Source organism: Coloeus monedula (assembly GCF_965178545.1).
Source record: "Coloeus monedula genome assembly, chromosome: 2".
In the NCBI taxonomy this organism is placed as follows: domain Eukaryota; kingdom Metazoa; phylum Chordata; class Aves; order Passeriformes; family Corvidae; genus Coloeus; species Coloeus monedula.
Genome location: NC_138782.1, coordinates 85,574,595 through 85,597,171, shown reverse-complemented (window position 1 = coordinate 85,597,171; position 22,577 = coordinate 85,574,595). Strand labels below are relative to the sequence as shown.

Genomic DNA, 22,577 nt, shown 5'->3' with positions numbered 1-22,577 from the left:
TTCATAGATGTCTTGTCTTAGACAAGCTGTACCTTTTCTAATAGTATTAGTCCTTGAAAAGTATTTTCATAAATCACACAATGCTCCAGGTACTGTCGATCTAATACTGGCAGTTTACCATAATGAAAGTCAAGTATAGCTGATCTTTTCTTCCCAAGATACTGAATGAGTTACTCATACCTGCTGGAGGCTCTAAAATCCCTTAATCCACACTGAAGTTCAATAAAACTGATATCCTTCATTTTCTTTTACTTGTCCAAGCATAAGTTACTGAATTAGAGCCTGCATATTATCTTTCAAAAATAAACCATTATGAAAACATAGCAATTTAGCATCTTAGGTATTATGAACACTTTCCAAACTCAAAGCCTTTTTATTTTCAGAATTCAAGGCAGTTACCACTAGTCCTCCTTTTACCCATCAAGGCTTTGGATTTAATTCTTCATATATTTGCTTACATTTAACCTTACTAAGCATAGCAGACCCATTTATTGCAAAATGCACAAAATACATTCTGAAAGAACAGCTCTGCTTATTATCTACCCAAGGAAACAAGAGACCATCAATAAACACTACTGAAGTAAAACAAGCTCTTTATACAATGCCAATTGTGCAGCTGCCATAAGAAGAGCAGGATCTGAAGTCAAAGACTTTCAAACTACATCTAGGTGGGACACAATTTAAGACAACAAATATGAAGGAGTTTTTAAAGTGCAACATTTTATCTGAAATGTTACAACAAAACCATCTGAAACCTATGTATGATGTCTGATGTTAGACCACCCTGGCTTCAGTTTGGATCTTTTTTTTTTTATTTAAATATTGGACAAGCAGCACAGAAGACATAGAAAGTAGAATGGGAACCTCCAGATACAGGGGCTCAGAGTCATTTTGCACATCTTCTATTTCAACCATCAGCTGGCACACAGAAGTTCAGGCAATTGTCTGACCAGACCTTCCCCAAACCTACTACACCAAGTAGGCAAACAGTCCATGGGATCTGCTGTCATAGAAACTTCTCCTGCTAGTAACGTTTTAAGTAGCCTACTCATTTCCATGAAAATTCTGTACTGCAATCAGATCCACTTGCAACAGAGAATCAAAAATAAACCAAAATCCAACCCACAAACTCCAAAACAACATCTGCAAAAAAATCTGCTTTGTCATTCCCAGTTTGTGAACCTATCCAAATCAATTATTTGTGGCTTAAAATGGTTTGTCTGAAAACTGGTACAAAATTTTCCTAACATGTTAACAGCTCTAAATTTCAGCTTGTCCTGTCTGATACACTGTCATTTTTATCTAATTTGCAAAATTAGAAAAACTAATTTAAACTTTTTTTATAAAGTGGAATATAACTAAATTTCTCTAAGCTATAACTGCAAACCATCAAAGCATGAAGTTCCAAAACACCTCCTGATGTTAAGTATAAGCTGGAATACCATCAAACTGACAGCCTAGACATTAAGATACACAATTGTTAATTCTCAACAGACACTTCAAATTTCTTCATGCCTCTAGTCTTGAAAAGCCATAGACTGTCTCCTGAGCGTAAAAAGGGCCCAAAATGGCAACACTCCAACTCCCTTGATCAAAGTAGGTTTGGAGAACTAATGAAGTCAACATGCAGTTAACTTTTGGCATTCTTTCAAAGTATTACCAATGTGATATTTTATTTTTCCCTTCTAATTTTCACTTTTGCTCAAAGGAGGAAACATAGGTTCAGTTTCCCCAAAAACTATGAAACTGGAGGTTTCTCTTGGTGGAAAAGGTAGGGCATTGTGTACAACAGACTCTGTCTTTCAGTCAACCAAAAAAAAAGAGCCAGAAGGTCCCACACCCTTCTGGCAAGTGCACCTACTGCACATCCAAGTTGAATATCTGATTTCACTGGAACACAAGTTCTATGGCTTTGACTATTTTGCATGTGTGGAAAGCTCAATTGACTGCCAAATGCACTTAATAGTCCACTGTGAATTTACAGACTAACTCTGCAAATATAATATTAGAATAGATGAGTAACACAACTATTCTACCTTACACACAAAAATACTTTGAACAACTAGCAGGGGCAATCAAATAATTGATGGCTTGCCTAAAGCAGCATAAAGTTTATTCAATAAATGCTCTCTTCCAGCAGCTAGGCCTAATTTTAAAAATTCATACAGTTCCCACTGGTTCTTTGCTTGAACTCTTGAGCTACCGGCATTTTCCAGATTGGCAGCCAGAGGAACGCAGGAGAGGAACGTGTGGAATCACGCATGGTGACCACATGAGCATTAGATTGGATTCCATCCTCCTGAAATACACCCTAGCCTTTCCACCTAAAATGGTTTGTGTAACACAGTAGGCCCAGCTCCTTCCAAAAACTGTTTAATCAGAACCTTAAGAGCACAATATATTTTTTGGAGACATTTATCTAGGGATATTCAAAAATCAGTCCTTATTTGCTTTTTAAAAGCAAGGAACAATCCATAGGCAGTCTGTAGTTTAAGTAACACCCAACTGAATTAAAAAGAAAGAATTATCTATCAGATAAAGAATTATCTATCAGAGAGTACATGAATAGTATGAATAAGTCAAACTATTCCAGCAGGACCTGCTTTTCTTAAAGCTACGCTGCCTGGACCTGACCAACTGGTTGTTCTGCACATGCCATGTTATAGCACCAAGGATGATCTGCTCCATGAGCCTCCCTGGAGCTGAGGTGAGGCTGACAGGCCTGTAGTTCCCCACATTCTCCTTCCAGTCCTTTAGATGGGTGTCATATTGGCTCAATTCCACTCACCTGGGCCCTCTCCATTTGACCAGGGCTGCTAGTATGATTTAAAGTGTCTCAGTGATCACCTTCACCAGCTCCCTCAGTACCCTTGGGTCAATCCCATCCAGCTCCATGGACTTGTGAGTGTTTAAGTGGTGTAGCACATCACTGACCATTTCCCCTTGGATGCCCCCCTATGGGGGCTTCATTCCAGCCCATGGGGCTGGGTACCTGGAGAATGACTGATCTTACTGTAAAAGACTGGAGCAAAGAAGCCATCATGTGCCTCAGGATTTCCTCCATACTTTGTCACTACACCTGATAGAAGGACAGAGATTCTCCTTCACCCTCACTTTATTTCTGTAACAATTTTGTTTTTATTTTTTAGAATTTTTATATTTCATCGTCTTTATGGACAATTACAACATTAGTAGTAAGATTAAGAACAGTGGGTGGAGTATTATTTTTTTTAATATAATAAAGGATAGAATAACTCCGTGTTTGCTGTGCTCATCAACATGTGATTCAACCATCAGTTTCTCCTAGCAAATGTTAAGCCTCAGAACTGTAGCAGCCCTGTGACATCTCCATTAGCTAAGGCAAATAACTAATGTGCTGCTTGCCCTGCAGAATCACCTGTGTAAAGCAGGTACCATGTTCTTCAAAGCACTAGAGAGGACCAGTTTTAAGGATACAGATTCATCCACTCACTAGACTTCAGAAGATGAATCTTGCAAACCTTGTTTCTCCCTGTGTCAAGGTCTCAACTATAGTTCAGAGATCAGGAAGTCTGAATCCTTAAGTGCAAGCCAACTCATTGTATTTCCTCTTTAAAATAAAGTTGTGGGCTTTGCCTAATATTATATAAGAATAAATTTAAGGGATTGGGGGAGTAAATGAGACCCTAAATTTTAGTATTAGGTGTACATGGATGAAAATAAATTGAAAAGACAGATTATCTTAAAAGTGGCTGTGACAGGTAAAACCTTTGCCCACTGAGGTACAACCAAGTAAGCTAGAGAGAGATGAGACTGACAGTTCTTCTAGGGTAACAGTACAAAAGTTAACTGCAATAAAAGTCTAGACCTTCTTGAATAGGGAAAACTGGAGAAATGGCCAACATTTACTTCACACTTAGAGCATGCAAATAGGTATTCATCATGTAATAATTAAACCCGTTAAATTTACATAGCTGTAAACTTACATTTTTGGTTTATGCTTTTATCCAATACCAACAGTAAAAGTGAAGAACAAAGCATGACTTGGGCTAGCACCTTATTACATTTGTTATAAATCTAGTTCACTGAACAGATAATAAACTATTTTTGTATTCAATACCATGATATTAACTCAAACTCTTAAATTGTGTGTAATCAGCATTCAAACTCATTTTAAACCCCTATGCATCCTTCCATCATAAAAATTTTTAGAAGCATACAATGCTTCCTCCATCTCTGAGACACCAAGATAACTTTGTCATCTCTAATTTTGGTCAATTCTGCTCTAGTCCAAAGTCATTCCAGACTTTCCCCCAGGAAGGGCTAACATTTTTCTTTATGTTTTTGACAGAGGAAAAAACACTATTCATAATGGTTTCCAATAACCGCTTCCTGACTAAGTTTCAGAGCTTGTTCTCAAGCTGCTTCTTCTATGATTTACGTGGGCCCCATCTGCAAATATGACATTGTACACAGGAAAGCACCAGATGGGATGCAGTCTTCTGACTCAGAGCAAAATTTCAAAGAACTGTTAAACTGCAACCACTGCATTTCCCTACCTGCTTTGAATTTCTAGATTACTTCTAAATGTAGATACAAATAGTTCAGTCTGCCTATTCAATCTAATAACCCTCCAAAGAAAAATAATTTATATTTGGTTTATAACATACCATGCATTCCCTAGTTTCGCAACTTTCGTAGGTGGAGGTGGTGTCGTTACTAGAGTGGTAGGCTCTGGGCTGCTAGCTACTGATCCATTATCTTTTGCTGCCAGGGCAATCATTTTCCTTTGCTTCTGAGAAAGCTTGATTCCATGAGACACCATTCTGCTGTCAATGGACATTGCAAAAAAAGATGTAAGATCATTGTCCTTTGAGATCACTCATCTTTAATCCTGCAAATTAAACTGAGAAATACTTCTTTCTTAGGCCAAAATACTTTGTTTAGAGTGCCAAAAGGCAAGGAGGGGAGGGCTCAGATGGCTGGGAAGCAAAAAGAAGATCAATTAATATCAAGCGCGACAGAAAGAAAAGCATCATAGAAGTATTCTTCACATTGATATCTGTAAATGAGAACATGCAGAGTAGGAATCAAGTCTCCAAAAGAGGACTACCATCAGAGGAAGACTATTTTCTAACCTTGTGATTTTTTAGACTGTCAAGCTTAGCTCCCTTAAACCCAAAATATTCATACATAAAAAAATGTATACAACAACATACAGCCATTTCTTCTATTTGTAATAATTTTTCTTTTCTACACTATTTGGATTCTTCAGTCCTGGCTGTTTTGTTTACAGCTTCTGAATTTATCTAGCAAGCAAGCTTTTACTAGGTTCCATGAGTACTTTCCTAACCATCCTTTTAAAGAATGCCAGACCTCAAAGGTCATGAGAGTCACCTCCAGTTCTCTTCTATATATCACCACTTAAAAAATACTAGGTTTAATACACTGCCTCATAAGAAAGCATATTTATCTTCCTGAGTCTTTTGGGATGCTTCTACAAGAAGGGACCATCCCTGCTTCTGTCTGAAGAATTGTCAACATCAAGACACAGGTGCTGGGAGATGACAGAGAATGTGAGACAAGAATTAATTCTTTCTGGTTGGAAATAGAAAGGCTCAGCAGAGCAGGCCAGTTATTTAAGATACTAGCTCACTTGCTCTTTTGCAGTAGTTGACAAAACTAGGCTAGAGTAAAATAAAGGGATACATTTTGTATGCTCAAAGAAAAACAACATAATGAACTGAAGTAAACAAAGCTGTTCAAAACCAAATAGGACAACTTTTCTCCTGCTTTTTTTAAACTCTGAATGGCCTAAACCACTAAGTAAATTCATAACAACCTAGCCTATCACACTTTTTTTTATAGATTTTGGTTTTTTACCAACCCTGAATTTGCCTTTGGCATGGTTCCACATCTTTGCATATTTTCTTCAATTTCCATGATGGTTCTCAGATCCATAGCAGGAGGGCTGGCAGGGCTAAATGAAAAATAAAAAGTTACCTTGCAAGGCACTGATTTTCACTCACATTCCACAGTTCCAGCCTTCACTGAAATCCTCTAAATCATACATAAGACTGGTAACTGGTTGTATAATTTATGTCTGTTTCCTCAATTATGGCAAACCTCAAATAAAATGTTTCTGACAAAACTTTTATAAATATATACATACTTAAGAGCACACTATAAAAATACTTTCAAGACTCATTACACTATGAAACAAAAAGATGTGAACTATGATTACTTTAAAAGAATTAGATACCTAAAACTATGATTACTTCAAAAAAATTAGATAGCTAAATAAGGATACTTATTTAGTAGTCAAATGCTCATGCTAAGTTAAAGAGGCACTCCTCGCAGCTCTGTCCTAAAGGCCGAATTAGATCTCTCTTTGAAGAACAGTATTAAAATTATTTCACATGATAAACAGAACAGTTTTTGCAGTCAGAGCACTACATAAACATCAGTAACATTCTCAAAATGCAGGAATCAGTCTCTTTTCCGTAAATGACCTAATTTTAAACTTCCACAGAAATGAGCATGAATTAAATCTAGACATTCCCAAGCTCTACATAAAACTATAAATTAAACTGTGTGTACTTAAAGATATCTGTAAACTAAGATGTGTTACAACTTGATTCAAGGACAGGCATTGAAATAAACTATAAGCAGCACTTCTCCATTTCTCCCTACAGATAAAAAATAATACTCCATTTTTTTATTAATGTACTAGTTAAACCTGTGGTGTTGATTTTTACAGCCGTTTAAGTCTAAAGGTCTAAAAAAATCTCAAAGTACAATGGAGCTTCTAATGGCTTCAAGCATGGTCTGATTCTACAAAAAACTCTCAAGTATTTTACAAAGTATTAACCAAGCAGGTGTTCTAAAAACAGGTATTAGAACTACAGACTAGTAGCAATAAAAAAAAAAGAATAATATATAGAGCATTGCTTTTCTCAATGAATAATTACAATATGTACCCCTTTTATTAAATTAGCAAAATTGTGAGTTCACACGTCAAGTAATGTACGATCATTTTGAAGAGCAGATGGCTTTTTAGTCTGAATAGAACATTATTAGCTTTCACTACCAAGTGTAGAACAGTGATTTTAAGTATTACTGCACCTGAAACTGGTTGCTACCCAATTGGGAGAGCTTGCAGAGTTGTGTCTGGCACTGGGAATGGACTGTGGAACAGACTGCGTCAATACTGATGCTCCCTTGTATGACTTCATCTCCTTGTTAGGTTGAGTGGGTTTCATACTCTGACTGCATACTTTGTCCTTCATCTAAAAATCAGGCAGAAAATTGTTGAATAAATGCTACAAACACTAATTTTTATTTCCTTAATCAAATAAACAGTAACTCCCTAAAGTTGTCTACTCCATCGTAAGTACAACAGCTTCACAGAAAGACTCTAAAATACAAACTCTGCTTTTGATGGACTAGATAAACACAAACAAAAAAATTGCTAAGAAGAAATCAAACCTCAGTCCTCTCGGGAAGAAATCCTTTTGTGAAGTCAGGGGACTGCAAGTCTCTGGGACTACCCAATCCTGCGTAACTACCTTCAGAGTCAGATGTTAAGAGTTCTGGAAGTGATTCTATTGAGTTAGCTTTATCCAGTTTTACTGAGCCTAGAAATAAGAAAAGAGAGTAGAACTATTAAATCATGAGAGCCAGACTAAACAATGCTTAACAAACACAAAAATTATTCATTCCATATGATGAATATAAAACAACCAGAAGTTTACCCAGTCCAGAATATTAGACTGTAATAAGTATAGGCAAATTTTAGACCATCTTAAATCTTTTTTTCAAATAATATTACTTCCAGTTTTCTTCCTATCTTACAATATACAAATAAAACCACTTTTTCTTTAAAGCCTTCTACCATCTTTTCAATAAATAGTGGCTAATTTATTCTTTATATTCCAGAAAAAAAAAAAAAAACCCACAATGCATTAATAGAAATTTTCCACTTACTAAAACCACTCGAGAAAATGTCCATTATCTTTATTTGATAAAATGCATACTTTCATGTCAACTTTGGGCAGAAACTTCCTATGACAAACATCCTTTAAAAAAAACTCTTAATCTTAAGAATTCACTATTTAAATTCAACTATAGTGTTCACTAGAAAAGAAATAATCTTTGTAATATTTCCTTCTGGAAACACAGAAATTGCATTGCATTGCATATTACACTTTATGTTCTGATTTTATACCTGAAAGGAATCTCTTTCCCACTGACCTGTAGAGGCTGGACTCTGAATAACATCTGATAGATTATATCCTCCAGAGCTGTCAGACCGTTTTCGTGGCTTCTTTTTTGCCTTAGTTTTTGCTTTTTTGAAAAGGGCTTCCCTAACAGGAAAAAAAAAAAACAACAAAAAAACCCCCAAATGCATTAAAGCCAAAGAAACTGAGCTTCAGAACTACCCATGTCAATGCCACGTTTTTCAGTCAGCAGCAGCAGTTATACTTCAGCAGTAGTAGCTGATCTCACCAGCTGGCACTAGCTGCTTGCTCCTGCTCTGCTTATGCACTGGCACAACCATTTCATAAATGATTTTGGGGGAAAGAAGAATCCAGGAGGAAAAGAAAAAAACTCTTTCCAATCTAGATCTAGTCTCTGGACTATTATATTGCACACAGACTTCTGCTGAGACAGTGGAAGATGCAGCTGCTGCATAGGCTGGCACTGCCACCTAGGTCAGATTAAACCTGCTACACATCGCAGCAACTGACATAAAGCAAATTACAGATAAGTCTCCACTTTTTTTCTCTCTTTACTTCTCCTAAATTACCAAAGTTCAATAAATGTCAGAGTTGGTCTCATTTTCCCCCAACATGAACACTGCCGTTGTGATACTACTAATTTTACAATAAAGCACATATAGGGTGATGTTACCCAAATGTCATGTGATCCTATATATGCTATTAGGAAGAGTAAAATCAGAAAAAAGGCATCTTTCATTTTAACAACACTACTAGAAATTCAGAATTACATGAATTGAAGCTACAGTGTGCTATTTCAAAGCTTTCTAAGCTGCTTTTTGTGAAGTAACTACTATGTAACTACTTAATCATTCCTGCAGCACTACCCTACAGTGCTTGGGGTGGTTATTTTTCAATCCTTGGACTGCCCAATTCCCTAGCAGCTACCACCCAACCTTGAAAAACACTGAAAAGCTTGAAGTCTAATACAAAATAGCCTCTCAGTTCCCTTGATCTACTAGTTCTTACCTATACCAGTTCACTTAGTGCAACTTTTCCTGACACAAGTGCTCAGAACAATACACAATACTGCAGGTGAAGTTTCTTCTGAATGTTGTATCCCACTATTTGGAAGTCTTTTACCAAGTCATCCTATCATACTTCAAAGCTCTGTATTTCACTTCACAATTCTGTTAATATCAAGAAATGTAGATTATCACAATTTTTTCAAACAGACCTATAGTACATTCAAGTATGTTTTTTCTTTTTTGATTTCTCATAATTCAGTGAAGTTCAGTGAACTCCACAGTTAGTCCCACACATACAAAGACACTGTCATTACATGCACAACTCTCAAATATTGCTGTGAATGCTTATTTTGCAACCTTTCTTCACACGCTACTTATAAATTGAAAGTGCTCTGCTGCAGTTTTTCAACATTTTCAAATATTAAGGAAACTGAGAACGGTCTTTGAAAGCTCCATTTCTTAATATTTCAATTCTGAACTTAAAGGCAGCCAGGCACCAATGCAAATGAGGATTAATACCACACACAGTTCATCTAGATAAACATATCGATGCAAAACCAGATACTTACTGAGAATTTTGTTCTGTATTCATTTCTTCCCTTAAAAAGACAAAGTTCTCTCCATCTTCAGGCTCAAAAGAACTTATGTCAGGTCCATCTGGATACGGAGTAATTACTCTCCTGACCATAGCTGGAATCTGTAGTTGTAAAAGCCATTACATTAAGTTTCTCTTAAGCTGCATGCTAGCAAATTTATGTAAGAGGACCAAAATCAATCATCATTTAAAACACTTTCACAGATCAGGTAATTAATTACTTAACAAGCTTATAAACTTAAGTTATATCTTTAAGCAAAATAGGAGAAATATTTTAAGTGACAGACTCAAAATGCCTATGTTTCATCCATCTATAACTTATGTCAAAAAATGCTCCAAGATTTTGCAAACATTCATCTTAAAGAATACTGGACTATAATGTATCTTGGCTTTCAGCCTTTAGCATTACAGGTCAATTTTTGCATTATTCTTCTTACTGATTTTAACATCTATACAATCACCCTGAACTTTTCAGCTTTCTTCTCCTTTCTTCTAAGTATGGGATGCTCTTTTCCACAGGTTTTGCTTATGCTGTTTCATGCAACAATTGTTAATTACAGAATATTAATATGTTTAATGTGTATAATTGATTAATTAAAAAGACGCAACACTGTTGCAGCAGTAGCTCGCGAATAACGAAACACGAGCTTCTTGAGAGTGATAATAGCAGCAGCCAACTTTGTCTTTTGAGTCACATGTTCCACACTTAGCCTGTCACCTACAGACTCTGCAGGTATGTGTTTATCACTCATCTATTCTCATTTTACACTTAATCAGTTTACACTCAAGTTGTACAACTTACCATTTTCCTGTAATAAACAGAAAGATCCTTCACAACTTCATCACTTAAGACATCCAGAGTCCTAAAAAAAAAAATTATCTTTATTTTTAAAAACCAAATTCATCTTAGCAGCTTATTAAAAAAATCACATTAATGAAAAATTCAAATGAACGTTTTGGATGAATCTCACCTACAGATATTATCACCTATTCATGGTGGTCAGACTCTAAAGGAAGACACTGAGAACAAAATATGAACTAATCAATGCCTTTGTTGTAAGGCAAGATTAAATACACAAACTTTCCACCCACCTTTACCTAAGGTCACAACTAATACAGACCTATACAGTTAAGTTACCAAGAACTGGTCATTGCTTTACCTATTTCTGCATACTGTCAAGTCTTCCTGACATGTATCTAAATACTCCAAGTCTATATAAATTCTCCATAAAACTCAAACACAACACACAACACAGACATTTATGACAAAAAATAATACTAGAGCAACAAACTTGACTCAACAGAACTCTCTTGTCCACGTGAGCAGTTCTCCTTACACAAAGCTGTCAGGACTAAGTTCTGTCTCAGGTGTCTCAAATTATAAGTCTTTCTACCCAACACTAACAGAAGATAATTCATATTAGCAATTTCTGCTAGATAGACTGTAGATACAGTCTTAATCACAGTAAGAATGTTGCATGTTCTTTCTAGGCTTAAGATGAAACAAAACTAGATTCCAAGTAATATTTAAGGCAATGTTATTAGATTTTTACTCTTCTCTCCAAAATCAAAGGTTATAATGCTTGTATTTTATAAAGATATGAAGAGGGAAATTGCTTGAAATTCACTTGTATCTGTGATGCAAGTGAAGCCACTGAGTGACATGGCAATGAAATTCTGGCATTCTGAACTGTTTCAGATCTCTAAAAACTTCTATAAGTGAAAAGAAGTCTGACAAAAAGGACAGAGAGAACTAACAATAGAGATTTTTTTTTTCTTTGGCTGGGTTTTCTGGTGCTTTTTTTTTTTTTTAAGGTTTTGGTAGAAAAGAACTTCAATCAGTGCTGATAAGGTTTGCTCTGAGAAGGTGACATGTACTTAGGAAGCAACCTGAAGGCCTGTCCAAAAGCATCAAGAGAAGGAAGGCCAGAGCACACCTTCAGCTTCTCAGAACTTTAGAGGAATCACTGTGGAAATCACTGCAGACACTAAAGCAAAAAGACTACCAGATGGCAAGCCCATCCTCTTCAGAAAAGGCAGCAGCTATAGAATAAACCTATTTAAAATGAATCAAATATGTATCATAATAACCATGTTTAAAAAAACCCCCCACCCAAACAAGCAATCCCAAAACAAACAAAAAACCCACACAATAATCACCATGTCCCCCCAAAAAACCTCCAAATGGAGGTGGGAACTCTTCCCCCCTCCCCAGCAGTTTTATGCATCTTCAAAAACACTTTTAAAACCCTGAAAAAGGCTAGGCCTAATGTTAAAGCCACTGAATTCAAGAGAGGCTCTTCATGCCAGACTGTAACATATGGTTTTGTACTATAGAACTGGTACAGTATGTACAGATATTTAACTAGTTTCTCTCTCCCTAACTGGCAAAAATGAGCCTACCTCTAACCTAGCAGCATTCAGTGGCATTTTAAAATTAAACTGTCCATATTAGTTCTTCCAATCCTTTTGCTTTTTTGGGATATTTAAGTTTTACAACTAATACATGAACACATTTGCATTCCTGCTTACCTTGCTTCAAGCAAAGCTGCCATATTGAGTCCTATGAACTGCAAGCAGGACAATTTTAGCTGTTCAGCATTATACATTGCTGAGAACTCCAACAGCTCAGCAGCATTCTTTAAGGTAACTGCAGAAACAAAACACAACACACTACATTAGATAATTGGCTGTAGTATCAAGCAGCTGTTTTAAGACATTGTACAGCATGAGCTAGTTATTGAAACATCATATACTAGCCCATTCCTAGAAAAAATGCTAACACTCAAATGGCCTAAACTATAGGAAACTCCATGTAACTTTGTAGCAGCTTGTATGCAATGGCTGCTTCACAGAACTAAAAAGCTCTATCTACAAACAGATCAGTGTCAAAATATTAAAACCCAGCAGACCAAAATAAAAGGGAAAAATAAATTTAAAAATAGTGAGTTTCGAGTACAGCATAAACAGTTGTTAAACTTCCAAATGTTCCAGAAAGAAAAAATAAGTGGAGTGAAAGAGGAGAGAGGGAACACTAAATACAAGGACAGAAATAGAAAGAGAATTCATTTAATCATATTTTAAAGAAAAGAAACTTTAATTCAATGAAATAAAGGTTTCATAGGGGTCTGGGGGTGGTTAGATTTCTTTTTTTTTTTTTACTTTTTTTTTATTAAAGAGCATGAGCTGAAGATGATGCATAAGGAATGGAAGATTATACTAACCTAGAATATTGCTCAGACTAAAGAAGTAACTACTAGCAGACATGCAATGAACATCAAAACATAATCAGCTGAAAGGAAGATACACAAATTCTGTGCCACAAAAGGCAAGAACATCTAAAAATACCATTTTTTAATCTCTAACCCTTTAAATTACAAGTGGAAGAACTCACGTTTTTCTGCAATGGCTACTTCACAGATTTCTTTGAGTCTGGATATCAGAAGTTGGTCTGCTACCACAAGAACGTTACATATGAATTCCACATTTTGAGAATCTGGAATACAAAGCATCATGTAAAACACTGTGGGCAAATCAAAAGCAACTGTAACATATACAGCTTCAATGAGCTTTTACCAAAGCGCAATTATAGCGGCTTCACAAATTCAGATGGGGTTTTAACAGCAGAAGGAAGAGCTTAGAAGAGCACCAACCATCAACTTTTTGAAGCAACAGAAGGAAGGAAAAGGAAAACTGCAGTTTGACAAACTAAAGAATAGGTAAAACGAGGCCTAGGGTACTGCTATCACCTCCAACCCTGAAGCAAGAATCAAGAATTTTGATTTTTTACATATAACTTCAACACAAGCATATTAAGTTTTGAATTTCTATTTTAAAAATACAAAAATTGCAAGAGCTACACTTGAAAATATATTAATGGCACCTTTTATGGCAAGAGCTTCATCTGTATACAGGTAATCCACAATTATCTGTAGTATGTCAGAATGGATGGGCATTTCCAGAGCTGAACAGGTAGCCTAAATAGCCAAAGTATATTAAAAAAAAAAAAGAAAAGGAAAAGAATAAAGAGTAAAAGAAGCTGACTACTTGGAATAAAATACAAAATTAAGACAGTAATTATATTAAGAAAATGACTCAGATCGAGGGTCACATTTTTGAAGTTAAACAATTACTTAAGCATTTGTACAAAATCTGTCCAAGTTTCTCAATTAAGAATCAATTGCAGCAGAGCAATTAAAATCTGTTCTGAATAAATACCCATGAAACAGTTTCATGTTTGAGCACTTTGGTCATCTACTCTAACAATCCTCCTTGATTATATTCCTTTACCCACAACTGTCTAAAAGCAGAACTACAGGAACCCTCCATGCAAGTACTGAATTGCTTTCCTTCCAAGGTTGAAAGATCTAAAGAAATCACAAGTTCCCAAATAACAATAATATTGAAGTAGTCACTATTGTTAATGCCTCTGAAAATAAGGTCCTCATCGAGCCCTCCATTTGAAGAACCACCTTAACCATTAGGGTAAAGCCCTTATAAGAGCAAACATTAGCCATTAAACCACGTAACTGTCACTCACTATTTGTGTTTATGCAATATCACTGCTTAACAACTTCGGTTTACTTCAGGTGGCACTCAAGTAAAGCTTCATACTAAAATATTTATTTTGCTTTAGAACATACTACTGGTATTGACACATTTTCTTTCTAAAGTTTAAAAACCTCTTACAGACATTAAGAATTTTATATAACATCTATTGCCCTTGCTTCATAAAATATTTACTTATTAGTTTAGGTTGATTTAGATTTACTTACAAATTAATAGGTAACTTAAGAAGTACATACTACTGATACATAAATCCATTACAGTAATGGACACTCTACACTTAAAAAAACCCCCTTAAATAAATATATCTCACAGTGTTTCAAATATGTTTTCTCAGGGATGACTTAGGAAAAGGCAGCACAGTTAACCTAGAGGACAGGTAAAGCTCTGTTTTACAGCAGAACAGAACTGCCAGTACTTCACCAGGTTCTTAATGGATTGCCAGAAAGCAAAGAAATTCGAGGAACTCCTGCATACTGCTTTAATTTTCAGTCTCAGAAAAATGCTTCTCCACTTACACCTTCGTCTCTTTCCATAAACACTATCAATAGTACTCAGGTAGTTAAACAGAGTATTTAGAAAGAAAATGAAAATTCATCCAAAGTAGTATCCCATAAGAACAGTCCAGTCAGTGTTTTTATAAATCCATTAACTAGTTCAAACTAAACCCCAAAAAGAAAAGCAGTAAGTTCCTCCCATATACAGCATTACATTTATTACTCTTATTTAATATACAATCTCAATAGTTAGAATAGAGTAACCAAAAAATGTGGCTTGTGCGTTTTTTTTCTTACAAACAGAATCCAAGAATCCGGCCCTTCCTTTTCCCTAGTATTTAGGATATGTTATTATAAGAAAAACTGAAAAGCTATCACTTACTTGATGCAAAAAAAACCCCATACCACCACACATGGTTTTGGCAAACTTACCTCAATCCATGAGCTGCTTAACATGCTGTGAAAATAATCTGTAAAGAAAGGCATTTCAGTTCAAGAAGCAATAAAATGACAGTTAAAAAAGACAATATAACTTATGTTATATAAATATATATAAAAATACACACACATACCAAGTCTTGCACAAAGTACACACTTATGACATGGGAATTCCTTTCCATCTAAAGATTTCAGGGTCACATCGCAGAGGTATGAACTAGAAGATATTCAATAGCATCAGAACTGTGACTATTCAGAAGATCTGTAAGTTGTAAACTCTACAAATAAATGTTTCCTTTAGCAAGATAGGATTTATCCTTTGAAATAAAACACACCTGAACTTTAATAATACCACAGAACATGAACCTAAAAGTACAGGCACAATACTTTACAGGGAGAATTTCTTTGTCCAAATTTGAGCTTTAAAAATTCCATCTGAAATATTTCCTTCAAAACACAACAAATTACTGTTTCAAAACTGCTAAATAAATTAATTATGGCTAATTTTAGGCAATCTTAAATGGTCTATGTTACCTATTTTTTCAATATCAGGAGGTACCATAGGCCTTGATGATGCATTTTAAGAATGAAGCAACCCAAATTCTGTGAAAAAGCTACTTTCATGCAATGTTGCTTTTATTATATAAATAGACTATTCAAGATTTTGGGTATAAGTAACTTGACCACATCAATGGAATTAAAAAAACCCCATCACTTTGCTAAAAGCAGATTAGAAAACACACTATGCATTTGCTTATTTCCAAGCCATATAGTCTTATTGTCACAACAAGCAGATTTACAGAAGTGAAATTGCTTTTGACTGGACTACCCATAACATTTCTTCTGGCATTAGCATTCTATTACAGTTAATCCATAGAACACATTAAGGTGAAGTAAAAAGAAACAAAGACATACCACACATAATCTATCCCCAACTACTAATTTACAGATCAAGTCTATAAACATCTATGGAGAACTGCCAAATCTGAGTTACTGTGATAGAGAGAACTGAACACCAGAAGTTAAAATGCAGCTGGATCAACCTTAGTCCACACTTAATAGGCAAAGCCATGACATAAGAGGAAGATGGTGAGGTAGGGGAAACTTGATAAAAAAAAAAATTACCATTTCTTCTGATTTAACTTTGGTTTATTCCCATTCTTCTTGTTGACAACGTTAATTTTTCCGTTTTCTAATCTGACTCCATCCAACCTGCAAATTATTAACATTAGTAATAAGCAATACAATTAGTATACAGTTCAAACCATTAAGAGCAGTTTCACAAAGTAATAGTACTTCAGTGGGCTCATACTGTGAATACAAAAATGCATCATCATACAAAAATAGAAAGGGACAGTTGTTATTTGAAAAGTCTTCAAAGCAGATGCAAAATGTAACTGACATTCTTTCCATATCTTAGATATGTGACACTGAACCGTGCCATAAATCAAATCCCTCCTGATGGGAGAGAATTTGCTGAAAGTCCTTGCAAGGAGTTTCAAAGATAAACCAAGACTTTTCCTTGAGTTTCAATGCTGCCGGATAGTTGTTTATTAAGTCTTATCAGAAGAACAGAGCCACTAGTGTGGCCCAGGTACAGCACAGAGCACAGAAAGCAGGAGAGAAGTCTCTAATTATCAAGATTTACACAGCCTTTTAAAGATAATTTAACCAATAGTTACTAAAAACGTACATTATTTTCACTTTCCTACCAATTATTCAGTAACACAGGCAGAACCTGCGGAATTCTCTATCCAATCATTCCAAACTACTTTCACTGCAGAACATGGAGTAGTAGAAGAAGGAGAAGAAGGTTTAGAGAACAACAGCAATCCTCCATTTTGGTATTTTTTACTCTTATCATCTATTTACTACAAAGAGAAGCCCAAAACCTCTAAATTTTTCACCCTGTGACAATCTTACACAGTAGTCTATCACCTAATTCACACCACTGTATTTTCTAGTTCTTGTCTGACTGTTGGTAATTTTTTCCAAGGTTGAAAGTTAAAACAGTGTTGTTCAGGGGGGTAAGAACCCTTAAAAACAGGCAGAGAAATATTCTTGGCACTCTGCGTTCCTACAATATGTATTTATTATCTTAGATGAAACTTATACTGTATAGTTAAGGGCAAAGTTCAATACTACAGGGTCAAAAATCTAGAAGTAAAAATACATAGCGCTACCAGTCAGTAAAGTGAGCAAAGACAGTGGCTGGGAAGAGATGCAAGTTTAAGCACAGGCTTTTTTAGCATCCTAATTCATCAAGAAGGCTTCTGAATGGGATGGTAAAGACACAGGAGTGCTGCTGGTGGATTACAAAGTAATACACCTTTAAAGGCAAAATACTTTACCATGGAAATATTACTTAGGAACTCAGTTTTAGCAGCAGCTTCGCATCTTGGCTGTGCATGCAAGAAGTACAGTGAAGAAAACTGCCCTGAATAGAATAAGCTCATTCCCCTCTTTGAAAGGACAAAAGCACAAAAAACCCCCCAAACTGATTAATGCAGTTCTACAGAGACATTTGATCTCAATTCCATTTGCTTCACCATGTAATATAAAAATTACATCAGTTGAACAAGAATTTAACTTTGCTGTTTTATACTAAACATGTATGCTGTCTGTGAAAAAACTGCTAGACTACAGACCACAGGACAGAAATTAATCAACCCAAAACTCAGTTTGATCAGCTGTCTCCAACTAACAAGTACTGATGTTTTTGACAGCCTTTATGGAAAGTCAGATGATTTGAATCAGATATCAAATCCCACAGACCCTATGCCTTAAAAGATACTCTCATGGTTTAACTCAGCTGACTGAAGACCACTCACTCACTCACTCTCCCCTCACCACCCACCAGTGGGATGGGGGAGAGAATTCAGGAAAAAAATAGTAAAATTTGTGGGTTGAGATAGACAGTTTTAATAGGGCAGAAAATTAATGAAAAATAATAATAATGCTAACAGAATAAGCATACACAAAACAAGTGATGCACAAACAGTGATGGAATAGCTCACCATCCACCAACCTGAAACTCCTATATGCACTGGAATTAAGCCCAGCCAGTTCCCAAGTAGTACGCCCTTATCATCTCCCTCTAGTTTCTATTCTAACATTAGTATCCTAATTTCCATTATTGCCATAACAACTAAAGTTAGATCAGCTTACATAAAAACACTCCATGGAGAGCTTGTCAAAATGTAAGTGCATTTCCCTTCACCTACCTTCCACTTAAATTGCTGAGTCCAAACTTCTTTGCTGCACTTTGCAACATTTTAATGAGGTTAGCTTCTTCACCAGCTTTGCCTTTTTTAGATTTGCTCTTCTGTTTTTCATTTATAACTTGCACTTGATTATTTCTATAAATCTCAAATGCAGACTTTCCATTAACATTTTCATCAAAACTCATTTTTCTCAGATTAGAAATTAAAGTATCTTGATATTCATCTGATTTTTCTTTATATGGGATTTTTGGCTTGTAACCATGGGTCAAAAGATCGCAAGTATCAGTGTATATGAACTGCAGAAGGTAGCCAAACAGATCTGGATGGACTTTCTCAATTACATAAAGATCACATCCAACAGCATCTTCATCTTTACGGTAGATGTCTGGAGTGTCTAGCTGGTTGTCACTGGAGACAAAGAGCTTCTTGAAGAAATCGGAGCGTACAGCCAAGATGTATTTATGCACAGGGTACATTCTTGTGCCAATCTGAAAAGTTACATCATGGATGCTGTCCATTTCATCTGTTTCATCTAAGAGTTTGCCAAAATCCATTCCAAAACTTGATAGTGACACACTTGGAATTTCATACAGACTAGAACAAAATGAAATCCATAATCAAACACCATTTACAAGCTTCATAGCATTTTACATAGTATGTTTAACGAAGAGGATGATGCTGTTACAGTTTGGTTTCTTTGTGTTTTTTCTTACATTGCTGCACTGCTCAACATTTCTTGTCCTGTTCTTTACAAAAAGAACTAATAATATGATATTAAGGCAATTAAACTACACAAATAAGACCTGTCTAGCTTCAGAATATCAAATATAGTATTTGCCTTTATACTGTACCAGTATTATCAGAACTATCTTATCTTCATCTCATTTTTCCAACATGAAAACACAGAAATGTTTGCTGTATTTCATGTTACAAACTAAAGCAACAAGGAAAAAAAGCTAATGTTTAGCTATTTATCACATCTGTTGGAAACCATTATGAGAGCATAAGAAACGTGGTCCAGTATTCTGTTTATTTATTTTACTTTACACATTTCTTTCCAAACAAACAAAAACTCACTTGTCACTTTTATTTAAAAACTGATTATTGGTGATTACTGAAGAGGTGAATTTCTACAGTATTTAGAACTCAGAGTGTGTTAGGAAATACATGGCAAATGCTTGCCTTAAACACTTCAGATAAAACATCAGTACTGCCTATTATTATGCAAATATATAAGCTGAGGCCTTTGGGTAACTTCAACATAATTACTAAGAAGTGCTATTCTCTAGCAATATGGATAACCATATTTACTGTGACTTCTCTATGAGCCAAAAAACAGTTTGGAAAAGAATGATTCAATCGCAATAACACACAGAAAAGGGAAAAATTACAGCTGTTGTTATTTTTAATATACCTGGTTTTAGGATCTGACTGTAATACAGCAAAATTACAGCCGCTAGGATCAGTGGCAATACTGACAGCTCGGTGGACAAATGTCAGCTTCTGAAGTCGAATTCTTTCATACACACTGGTTGTGTCATGTTCACAAGACACATCACATGAAGGATGCTGAAGGCTTGATACAAGTTCTGTAAAAAAAAAAAAAGGAAGTGAATACACATCACAGAAAGATCCTGCTAATTAAAATGCAACCAATACATGAAAAAGACAAGACTATGACTTCTGTATGTCCTTTGATGGAGTAATTGAGTAAGACTAAATTATGCTGAAGATTTCAGCTTGCTTATTTACAGAATATATAGGAGGAGAGCTGAGAGTTTCACTTAAAATCTTGTCCTGTACGAGACAGATATGTTCCTTCCAGAAAAACAAACCATCAGGACCTACTTTCAGCAATATGAGCCAAGTTAATAAGGTGGAAGTTGCTTTGGACCCTGTATCGTGCCCAGATAAGGGGAGTGGGAAACAGGTTTCACAGACTTAGCAGTGGAAGCAATTATATGCTCCTTCTTTTACTCAATACCAATTCTCTTAGGACTCATCATCTAATATGTGACAAGACCATTGCACTAGACCCTTGTGCTACTATTTCTCTTCAGAAGTACTTTTCTTTACAGAAATCTCCACCTAAAGGTTAACTGAAAGCTGCAAAGTAAATCTCAGTATTACTGAGAAAGACTACAGCAGCAGTCAGAGCTAAGAACTGTCAGTCACAGAGGAAAGAACAAACTCACCACATAATACTGATAGAGACTGTAAAGATTCAATTAAACTTTTTTATTGATTTAAAGTATTTAAAAACCACTAAGAAATCACAGCTAACCTTTCTTTTCTGAGCTTTTTTTCCCTTCTTCCAGCCACTTCCCTGTAAAGGCTTCACCATCCTGTGTCACAAACATTATTTCATTCCCATTTAATGCAACATCAGACATGAAGACTTGCCGGCCATACACCCAACGACACTGCTTCATGGAGTTGTTAGATGACTTCCAACAAAACACCTACAACATCAAATTTTTAAAGAAAGAAAAGATCCTCACATCATATGAAAGCAATTACATATTACACACTACTTTTTTAAACAAAAGAACATGCCATCTCAAAGTTGCACATAAAAGGAGAAAGACATTCTTCAAAATTTTAGGATAAAGTGTTATGAGCACCTATTAGAGAGAATCTACAAGGAAAAGAGAAAATCTATTGTGATATTAAGATTCATTTGCTCATGAAGGGCATTTGAAAAGCTTCTCCAAATATTCAAATATCTTCACAGCAGTCATCTATAGGACAGGTTTTACTGACATCTCAACAAGGACAGTAAAAGGTGTCAAGCTAAGAAACAAGTTTTATCTAGTTCTTAATTTACAGATTTGTCCAACTAGTTTGCTTATAAATCAGACAAAATTCAAAGCTAGCACACTGGAAATTTAAACCATTTCCTGTTAATTGTTTGACAATAAATCTCAAATTTCTCTGTACCAGTCAAGGTTTGGAAAGGAGATCATGACCAAACACAAACTTTAAAACCTTCAGGAATATGAAGCACAGCAAGACACCAACAAGGTATACTGTACATGTCTGAAAGACAGCCCCAAGCAAGGCAAAGCCCAAATGTGGCATTAGCAGTGCTAACTAAAGTCAGGCTTTCATTTTCTCTCACTGAAGGACCTGCACAGAGGGAGGCAACAAAAGGAGTTGAGTAACTTATTTCCTTTCTCCTCCCTACAAATCACAGAATGGCTGAAATTGAAAGGGATCTCTGGAGGCTGTCTAGTCCAACTCTCTGCTCAAGCAGGACCACGCAGAGCCAGCTGCCCAGGAGCATGTCCAGACAGCTTTTGAGTATTTCCAAGCACAGTGATTTCACAACCTTAACTGGCAACCTGTGACAGTGCTGGACCACCCTCAGTGCTTCCTGATACTCAGATAGAGCCTCCTTTATTTCAGTTTGTGCCCATTGCCTCTGGTCCTGGTTCTGGCTCTGGGCACCATTGAAAAGAACCTGGCTCTATCTTCTTTACATCTTCTCTTCGAGCATGCATATACAAGATTCCCCTTGTGACTTTTATTTTCTAGGCTAAACAGTACTCCCTTAAAGAAAATGCAATCAAGCCAGACCAGGAATTACAAGTATTAAGATCCCATCCTTCTTCTTACTCAATAACTTATAATGCCTGAAAGTGCTAAAGATTCCAGTACTTGTCAGTATTCAACATGGAAAGATATGAAATGTACATGGACATAGTTCCTCTGATGCAGGAAGATCAAGCAGTTTCTTACTTCCAAAGCAGTGTCCCAAAGATGTTGAAGGGGCACTATCAATACTACAGATGCTAGAGGCTACATCTCACGTGATCAAATACTGAATTGAAAGCTTATAATATCTGAGACAACTAACGACATAATGAAAAGATACGATCATCTCAAAATGTAATTCAGCCAAATTCAAGGAAAGAAAAGGAAATAACCACATTTCCCCTTATTTTGATATACAAGCTCAGTTTTTAACATTCTTTAAGAAGGCATTTTAGTAGAAAAAGCTTCTTTGTAAACACCACTAGATGGCAGTG

General features: G+C 35.8%; 1 protein-coding gene across 2 annotated transcripts in view; it reads right to left on the bottom strand.

Moving 5' to 3' along the window:
* The window catches only part of IBTK (inhibitor of Bruton tyrosine kinase), a 57,167-nt gene that overhangs the window by 12,132 nt on the left and 22,458 nt on the right, over window positions 1-22,577 (bottom strand). Inside the window, exons 10-25 of one of the 2 annotated variants that reach the window (XM_082302972.1) lie at window positions 20,831-21,008; window positions 19,961-20,135; window positions 18,547-19,140; window positions 16,448-16,534; window positions 15,457-15,539; window positions 15,317-15,354; window positions 13,705-13,798; window positions 13,216-13,317; window positions 12,354-12,471; window positions 10,624-10,684; window positions 9,796-9,923; window positions 8,233-8,345; window positions 7,468-7,616; window positions 7,105-7,268; window positions 5,867-5,959; window positions 4,650-4,808 (exon numbers count right to left, since the gene is read on the bottom strand). In XM_082302972.1, the coding sequence (XP_082159098.1) occupies window positions 4,650-4,808; window positions 5,867-5,959; window positions 7,105-7,268; window positions 7,468-7,616; window positions 8,233-8,345; window positions 9,796-9,923; window positions 10,624-10,684; window positions 12,354-12,471; window positions 13,216-13,317; window positions 13,705-13,798; window positions 15,317-15,354; window positions 15,457-15,539; window positions 16,448-16,534; window positions 18,547-19,140; window positions 19,961-20,135; window positions 20,831-21,008 (2,336 nt within the window). The remainder of the gene's footprint in view (window positions 1-4,649; window positions 4,809-5,866; window positions 5,960-7,104; window positions 7,269-7,467; window positions 7,617-8,232; window positions 8,346-9,795; window positions 9,924-10,623; window positions 10,685-12,353; window positions 12,472-13,215; window positions 13,318-13,704; window positions 13,799-15,316; window positions 15,355-15,456; window positions 15,540-16,447; window positions 16,535-18,546; window positions 19,141-19,960; window positions 20,136-20,830; window positions 21,009-22,577) is intronic. The other variant, XM_082302973.1, reaches the window with a different exon arrangement.